This window comes from Chrysochloris asiatica, unplaced genomic scaffold (genome assembly GCF_000296735.1).
Source record: "Chrysochloris asiatica unplaced genomic scaffold, ChrAsi1.0 scaffold00042, whole genome shotgun sequence".
In the NCBI taxonomy this organism is placed as follows: Eukaryota; Metazoa; Chordata; class Mammalia; order Afrosoricida; family Chrysochloridae; genus Chrysochloris; species Chrysochloris asiatica.
In genome coordinates this window covers 19,576,255-19,585,089 of record NW_006408560.1, presented here as the reverse complement: position 1 = coordinate 19,585,089, position 8,835 = coordinate 19,576,255, and the positions used below count along the sequence as shown (strand labels likewise).

Below are 8,835 nucleotides of genomic sequence, written 5' to 3'. Positions count from 1 at the left end.
ATGGGAATTCGAGGTGCCTTCCACCTTCTGCTCATGTGCCTGAGCCCAGGTATGGGGCTGGGCAGCGGGAAGGGATGCCTGGCAGAACGAGGACAGTGATAAGATCACTAAGGGGCTTTGAAGGTGCTCTGAAATGCACTGGCAGGGTACTGCCCACCCTCGCTTTGCTGCCGCTCTGGTTTGGATCATTGCCCAGGGGTCGGAGGCATGTGTCTGTGGGTGGGAGGCCTGTGAGTGGAATTAATCATCTGTGAGCCCTGGGGGCTCCCATATGTGCAGGTGCCTTGCATGCACATACCTGTGAATGAGAAGACAGGGCTTGCCTGGAGTTATCTGCAGGATGGAGGTAGGGTAAGAGAAAATCAGGTGACTCGCCACCAGCAAAGCCGGATGGGGGCTGAGGAGGGACTTGGGAAGAATCAATTGTCATCAAATTGTTTGTGTACTCTTGCCAATGTGGGCCCTCCACACCATAGCCAAGGGGTCAGGGAGTTACTTGCTTTGAAAGGGCAAGGGATCAACATTGGGGGCAGTCTGAGTGTTTGGTTCCATCATGGCCGGTGAGCGCTCAGGCCTGAGATCCAAGCTGGGCCTCTGGTCTGGTGAGAGAACCTGGGAGGTGGCCCTCCAAGATGAAACTGGTAAAGGGTTGGGGGAACTCACCTTACCTTGAGGGCAGGGCTCACCTGCCCAGTTCCCCCCTCACCTTACCTTGAGGGCAGGGCTCACCTGCCCAGCTTGGGGCAAGTTCTGACAAGGGCTGTGTTGTGTGGGCCTCACTGGAAATGACTTGAGTCCCTTTGGGGTCTGGACTTAGGTGCAGAGGCATGGGGGAATAGTGTTTAGAAAGAGGGTGCATTTTCAGCTTTTGTGTGTGTGTGTGGATAGAGCCCCCTCAGGAAGCTCTGTCTGGGATATGCAGTCTAGGATCTCTCCGTGTGTGGTGTGTGTAGCACATGGGGTGTGTGAGAGAGGCTCAGCGTGGAAGCTACCTCTTCCCTCCCTCTTTTCCTTCTCCCCCGGAGACAAAGTTAGGAACTCTGGGAGGAGCTTAAAATTTGAGAAAGGATTTATGAACTTACAATATACTACTGAGCTAACAGCTCATAGAAGGGTCTCCTCCTCAGTTCAACCCCTGGTGCTCTCTTTCCTGGCAATTAATCCCCACTGTGACCACCCACCCAGTTCCTCTCCTCTCCCCAAGTCTTTCCACTTAGCTCTCTCTTCCACTCTGACCTTTTTCACTCTCTTCATGAAGCCCCTTTCTTCTCTTACATTCCTTGGATGTACTTCATCAGTGTCACAGTAAAAGGAGTCAAGGTGAGACCGCACGAAGAACTTCCCAAGTAGACTGAAGAGTAGAGAAAGGCTGGAGGAGGTTGAGAAAGCTTCTAAGGAGACTGAAGAGTTGGGGCGAGGCTCCCTGGCTTAGGACAATAGAAGAATGCAGCCTGGTACATACAGGGTGGAGGCGCTTTTCTTCCAGCCCTAGCTCTTCCTCCCAAGACCCTTTCTCTAAATCCTTCCCCTCCTGCCTGGCAGGCTGGCCGGCACGCACAGGTGTGTGGAAAGAGAGGTGTGCTCTGTTGTGAGTTGCTGCCAGCCGCCCTTCCCCAGGGCGGAGTTGCTGCTCTCCCTTGGGTTTTGGCTCATCCCTGGCTTGCTCTGTGCTGCCGCAGGATCTGGCAGCTGGCAGTAGGATCCTTATCTCAGGAATGAGCGGTGTTCCCTTGGCCTACGGCTGGAGGAGGCACCACTAGGTCCCGTTAGAGTTCCAGCCTGAGCCTGCCTGCTCTGGGTCACCCTGGAGCCTGGTGGGGTTAGAGCATGGCTGATGTTCAGCCGTGACAGGCTGAACTGAGGAGCAAGGTCAGTGATCTCTGGTGTTGGGGTGCTGGAGGGGCCCCTGCTGGGCAAGCCTGCCAGGCAGGGCTTCTGCCTGTCTGGTCTTGAATGAATACACATGGGAGAATATGAGGTGTGTATTAGGTGTGCCTTTGGAGCAACATGTATTTGTGTTTGTGAGCAGATGTGTGTCTGTTTGTATGAATCTGACCGTGAGTGTGTGTATAGGGTGGCAAATCTGCATAGGTATGTCTCTGCATTGTAAAGACTTGTAACTAAGCATGGATTTGTTTGGCAATGACTGTGTATAATTGTGTATGTATAAAATGCTTTCTAAGTGTGAATGTGGTACCAGAAGAGACACAGGGAGGGGGAGAGCAGAATGAGTTGGAGACTCTGGGGACTGAGATGCCCAGGGATTCACTGTCAACAAAGAATGCAGCAGAAGTGAGCCAGGTGGGGAGAGGGGCCCAGGTCCAAGGATTGCAGGAGACAGGGAGACAGATCCCAGCATGCTGAGGGTGAGGCCATGGGCACGCCCCCTTCAGCTCCCTCAGTTGGTCCAACCGGTTGGGGCTAGTGCATGTGTGTGGCTTTAGGGTAGGGAGGGAGTCTCTCCACTTGCTGTCCACCAAGGAGACCCATAGAAGCTGGTGGCACCCAGAAGGGTGTGTGGCAATGGCCAGTGCTTTGGAGCTTGCTGACTCAGGGGATGCTGAACAGTGTGAAGGAGAATTCATCACTCAAACACACAGACACATGGCCAGGGGCTTGGTTACAGCTGCCCGCTGTCATGAACAGGCTTGTACTATCCCTCAAACCACAGACACTGTCATAGGCACACTCTCACCCTGCCACATATGGCCACACACAGGGCATACACACACACACACTGTCCTACATGCATGCTACACACAGATGCACCCAGACTTTTGTTCCTCAGGCTGGAAAGGGACCTTAGAGGTCACTGTGTCCAGCCTCCTGCCTCCAGGTAGGAACATCTCACTTGGCCTAGACAGGCTCTTCCATCAGAGCATTTACTAATTCTGTGCTCCATATGCCATCAGAGAGACAGACGCACACACACTACATGTAAACACATAAATAGGCACCTTACATGGGAACATACATGCATATCATTATAGTCCACATAAGCAGCCACAGCTACTCATAAGCACACAATGTACATGTTCCTGCATGCATACAATTAATTATACATATATATGCAAATAATAACTATATACATACAAATGGTGTTCAAATGCAATCCTATACAATCATAAAACATGCATGCATGCACAAGTGTGCACAGAAACCACATCAATAAACATGCACACATAAATGTGCAGTCATGCATATAGCAATGCATACGTGCACACACACACACACACACTCAGAGCAACTCCTCCTCTCTGTGGAAGAAGTCCCACTGAGCCGCAGGTTACAGTGGACAGAGAATGGTGGAGACTGCCTGAGTCCTGGTTCTCAGTCCCTCACCCTACCTGCCCTGCCCTCCCCTCAGCACTGTTGCCTGCTGTGCGTATCAACGGGGATGGCCAGGAGGTCCTGTACCTGGCAGAAGGTGATAACGTCAGGTTAGGCTGCCCCTATATCCTGGACCCTGAGGACTATGGTCCCAATGGGCTGGACATCGAGTGGATGCAGGTCAACTCAGACCCCTCACATCGGGAAAATGTGGTAAGTGCTGGGCACTGGGTTCCCCTTACTCTACACTTCAAGGTGTTTTCCCATTGGGCAGCCAAATTCTAGAGAGGAGGAAAGACAGATTAGAAAACCTAGACTTTGAACTTGCTCCAAGGCCTCACAGTGTGGGGCAACAGAGAGCAGAGCTCTTCCAGCCTGTCTACTCTTCCCCCCCAAGTCCAAGGAGAAAAGGTGGAATGGTCCTTGTCCTCCACAAGTTCCCAGTCTGACCTTATGCTTTCCAAAGTGATTGATCTCATCTGACCTTCACATGTTCTGTAGGTGGTCACTGGATGAAGCCTTGTCATTCCCATTTTCCATCTGAGAAAACTGAGACTGTGAATAATTCAGTGATTTGCCCAGAACAGCGACCCACAGGGCTCTCTTTGGCTCTGCCTGCATCACCCCTTTTCCTCTTTCCTTTCCAGTTCCTTAGTTATCAGGACAAGAGGATCAACCATGGCAACCTCCCCCATCTGCAGCAAAGGGTTCACTTTGCAGCCTCGGACCCCAGTCAGTATGATGCCTCCATCACCCTCATGAACCTGCAGGTATCTGACACAGCTACCTATGAGTGCCGGGTGAAGAAGACCACCATGGCCTCCCGGAAGGTCATCGTCACTGTCCAAGGTATGGTCAGACTCCTCTGGGCTCCCTTCCCTCTGACTTCAGAACTGAGGTTAGTTTGGCCATCCTGAGCCTGACTGCCTCATGGCTGGGCCCTGACTCCCATGTACCTGCTTCCTTGCAGCTCGACCTGCAGTGCCCATGTGCTGGGCTGAGGGCCAGATGACACGTGGCAACGAGGTGGTGCTGAAGTGCTTTGCCAATGGGGGCACCCCGCCCTTGTCTTACAAGTGGGCCAAGATCAGTGGGAACACTCACCCCCACCGAGCTGGGTCCTATCACTCCCAGCACAGCTTCCATTCTGAGCTTTCCTACCAGGAGTCCTTTCATGGCTCTATGCATCCAGGTGAGGGGCTATCAAGGGCAGGGAAGGGAGGGTAAGTGGAAGATCAGGGACTCTGCAGGCCTTTGGCCTTTCCTGGGTCATCAGTGGCATCTAGTCAAACCTGAAACTCTGTGGGAGACCCTTTGTCTCAGCAGTTGCTACTGAGGGAACCAATTCTGACTCATAGTGACCCTCTAAAGGGTTCACAATGGAAGAAGAGGAGGCTAATTAATATGGGTGTCACTCAAGAGCAGTATGGTTAATTTGCAGAGAAAACAGTCTGAAATAGACAGAGCTAGGCTTGAGTCCTGGCTTGAGTCCTGGCTGAGCCACTGTCTGACGGCAAACCTCAGGCAAATTGCTCAACTTCACTGTGCCTTGATTTCTTCATAGATGAAAAGGAAATAATACTTGCCTTCCAGGAACCTGTGAAGATTAATTGGGATGAGGCGTGTAAAGTTCCTGGCTCATAGAGAAACTGAGTTTTACTCATTACCAAGCAAAGAGCTAGCAGAAGGGCTAACTCTGTCCTCACTGTATAAATAAAGGACACCAAGACTCAGAGAGGAGATAGAATTTCCCTAAGGTCACCTGAGTGAATTAGTGGTATCTCTGTCCTGTTGCTGGAGAGGGGCCCTTCCTTTTTGCCTCTCTACCTCAGCAAGAAAGTGACTCACCTGGAGAGTGCAGCAGACCTGTGAGCACAGCCCTTCCCTTCCTCCAGACGGCTTGTTTTACAACCCATCTGTAGGGACCTAAGCAGGGGTGGGAGCTCTCAGAGACCAGGCCCCTCAGCTTCACTGAGACTCCTTTAGTTGCAGATCCAAACAGCAGTGACCTGGTGCTGAAGGACATCTCCAAAGAGGATAACGGGCTGTATCAGTGCACAGTGGCCAACCATGTGGGCTACAGTGTGTGCGTGGTGGAGGTGAAGGTCTCAGGTAGGTGCAGCCGCAGAAGGGCCCCTTGGCTGGGAGGGTTGGATTGGAGCCCCCTGGGCTGTATTTCCCAGTCTTAGCAGGCTCTGCTTCCTAATACCATCAGCTTTGCCAATGGGGGCAGGTGGGAAGCCCTTTGAAGAAACAAGCGGTTAACTTGTACTCCCCATAGCTTCCTCATGGAGAATCCCATGACCCCCTCAGCCTCTTTCCCTCGACCCCCCTGCTCTGGCATAGGTCTCCTGCAGAAAAGTCGGAGCAGTCTCTACTTCTCTCCACAGACTCGAGGCGTATAGGCATGATCGTCGGCGCAGTGCTGGGTTCTCTGCTTGTACTGGCCTGCGTGATGATGGGCATCTGGGGAATCGTCTGCTGCAGCCTCATGGGCGCTGGGGTTGGCAGCCCCCGCGGTACCTTTGGTTACGGCAACGGCGGCGGGGTCGGCGGAGGGCTCGGCGGAGGGCCCTGCGGCGGCGGCGGTGACGACTTGGCTAATGAGATCAGGTAAAACCTGATGCATGCTGCATGCTGCCGTGCGGCGGGGGACCGGCGCCCTGCCCTCCCCACCCTGCCTGCCACCGGCCGGCCGGGACCCCCACCCCAACCCTGCCCGCCATCGCCACGGAGTGTTGGGACCGCAGCATGTCGACCTGCCACTCGCCGCATGGCTTTTCTGTCTCCCCCTTCCCCAGTCTTCACCTTTACTCCCCTGCCCTCCATTTCCCGCCAATTTACACACCTGTCTGTCTTGTCTAGACTGTAAGCTCCCGGAGGGCAGGGCCTGTGTTTGTTTCTTCTCATGTTTTCCCTGTACTGCGCCGGTGAGAACTCTAGACGTGTTTATTTAAGAAGAATAGTGTTAATAAGTTATATTAGAAACAAACTAGAAAGAAAAATAGAAAAAGACTAACAGCATTAATACCTGCAGTGCCTTGGGATGAAGGAAAACATGGAGAAGATTGAGGGGTAGGTAGTGAAGAGAGAGAGAGAGGACAGAAAGACAAGGCCAGGGTTAGTTAGGAAAGAAGGAATGGTAACGTAGCTCCTTCTGGGTCTCCGAAGCTCCCTGCTGGGTGGTTCTGTGAAAATATCTGGAAGGGAGTGGAGCGTGCCTGCCGCTCGTGGGCGGTCCGGACAGGTGTGCACAAGCCCTGTCTGGAGGCATGGGGATGGTGGTCCCGGGGACCGCTGCGGAGTCGCTGACTCTGGAAGGGGCAGAGAGGAGAGGCGGTGGAGACCGAGGGAGAGAGGTGACGGAAGGGCAGGTGGAGGGAGGTGCGGGAGACGACAGGTTGCCAAGAGCCCCCGGCTCTGCCCAGGCCGTGCCCACGCCGCGCCGCGGAGGAGCCTGCTCATCCGCACGCCTGTTGTTTCCACAGAGTGGACGCCGTGGCGCCCGGGTGCAAGGTCAGCGGGCGCGGCAGCCGCGTCACCCAACTCCTGGGGTATCCGACGCAGAACGTCAGCCGCTCCCTGCGCCGCAAGTACGCGCCCCCGCCCTGCGGTGGCCCAGAGGAAGTGGCCCTGGCGCCCCGCACCACCGTCGCTGCCGCCGCCTGCGAAGCGGGCCCCTCCCCGGTCTACGTCAAGGTCAAGAGCGCCGAGCCCGAATGCGCCCAGGGGCCGCTGCCTTGCCAGGACGGTCTGGTGGTGTGAGCGTGCGCGCCGCTCCGGGCTGCGCCCCGGCGGGGAGGACGGGACCGGGCTCTCTGTCCGCAGCTGGGGACACGCTCGGCCTCGCCCGCCCCTGGCTGCTGGAGGCTAAAGACATTTCCTTCCGGAAGTGTAGGGAGACAGAGCCTCCTCCCCTAAAGTGGGAGGGGGCGGGGAGGGCCGAGAAAGACCTTCAAGAACCCTCCCCAACTCCCGGGGCTCAGAGGCTCCGGGGAAGGGAGGGAGGGAGAAGAAAGCAGAGTTGGTATCCGAGAGCGGCTGAAGCCGGAGGCCCGGTGTCCCCAGCCAAGGCAGAGGGCCAGGGGACCAGGTGGGATGGGGTCTGGACTGAATTGTCAGTGTGTGTGATCCGAGCTCCCAGGCTGCAGTATTAGTACAATAAAGGGCTGTATGACTTGAAACTGAAGTGGCTCTGCTTCTGAGGAGGGTTGGAAATGGGGTGGGGTTGGAAGGTCCCGACGCTCAGCGATAGGGGAGGTTGCTTCCCGTTGAGCCGCCTTGTCTCTGCACCACCTCCTCCCTTCTTAGATCCTAGGATGTCTGAGTTGGAAGGGACTGTCTACTCCTCCTCCTTCACTGTACAGATGGGGAAACTGAGACCCCTCAGGCTGGACTTTAAAAACAGAATCCTGGTTTTCTCTTTCATTCTAGGTCAGAATAGAAAAATAGGGGGCTGGCAGGATGACCTCTGTTTAGTCCCTGATCACACTCAACAGCCTCCTTTCCTTGTTGACCTAATCCTGATTTATCTCACCCAGATGCATGCTTTCCTTCTCAGCAGCCTGGAAGGGTTGTAGACATGTGTTCTGAAGTACAAAGACCTGTACTTCATGTAAACCAACCCTACCTTTGATGGAAAGAAGATTGCTATTTGTTGGGCACCTACTGAATACCAGGTGTTTTCAGATATTTAACTTATTTCTTTAATCCTATGTAGTTGTACATTATCCCCCTTATACAAATAAAGAAACTGAGGCTCACAGGGATTGTTATTAAGTGCTGTCGAGTCAATTCCGACCCATAGTGACCCTGTATAGGGTTTCCAAGGAGCATCTGGTGAGCTTGAACCATCGACCTTGCAATGACTTTGCAGTCTGATGCATTAGCCCACAGCACCACACTTAGATATCACTATATCACAAGGTGACCAAGTTAGTAATTCAGGATTTAATCCAAGCATGTTTGACTCCAGGGACATGAGGCTATTTCTCTATTTGAATTCTTTCTACAACATTGCTGTCAAAGAATCTTCCAAACAATCTCTTCTTGAGTACCTCCAGTGGGAGCTCACTACCTCCCCAAGCAGTCCATTCTGCTTCTGACTGCCAGAGACATATTGCTTTTATTGAACCTAATTTTTGTCCCAATATAGCTTTTATCCATTAGTCTGGGTTCTACTCTCAGGGAGCCCCAAGTGACATATCTTCGAGTCAGCTAACTGTAGTAGACCAAGTGATCCATACAGGATTTGCAGCAACAGGAGTACAGCTGGTCGTGGGTCTGACCCAGGTGCATGGAGTTTTCTGAAGAGCATAATACTTCCAGTTTTCTCAGTTCTACTTGCCTCTGCCCAGACATCTGCCTGTTGAAAGCCCAGGATCTTCTGTCTCTTTTTTTTCTGGGAGAAGCTGATTGAGCTTTGGGAAGAGAAAGGAGAAATGACAGCGAGACAGAGGGAGCCAGTCACAATTGTCATGGGGATGAGGAGATGGGGGTCTCCTT

At 53.5% G+C, this 8,835-nt stretch overlaps 1 protein-coding gene across 1 annotated transcript; it reads left to right on the top strand.

Moving 5' to 3' along the window:
* VSIG8 (V-set and immunoglobulin domain containing 8) lies at nucleotides 1-7,095 on the top strand. Its single transcript, XM_006861631.1, has 7 exons — nucleotides 1-49; nucleotides 3,368-3,543; nucleotides 3,978-4,179; nucleotides 4,301-4,522; nucleotides 5,323-5,442; nucleotides 5,721-5,943; nucleotides 6,819-7,095. Exons 1-7 carry the CDS (start codon nucleotides 1-3, stop codon nucleotides 7,093-7,095), a joined length of 1,269 nt encoding a protein of 422 aa, XP_006861693.1.
* Nucleotides 7,096-8,835: the final 1,740 nt, after the last annotated feature.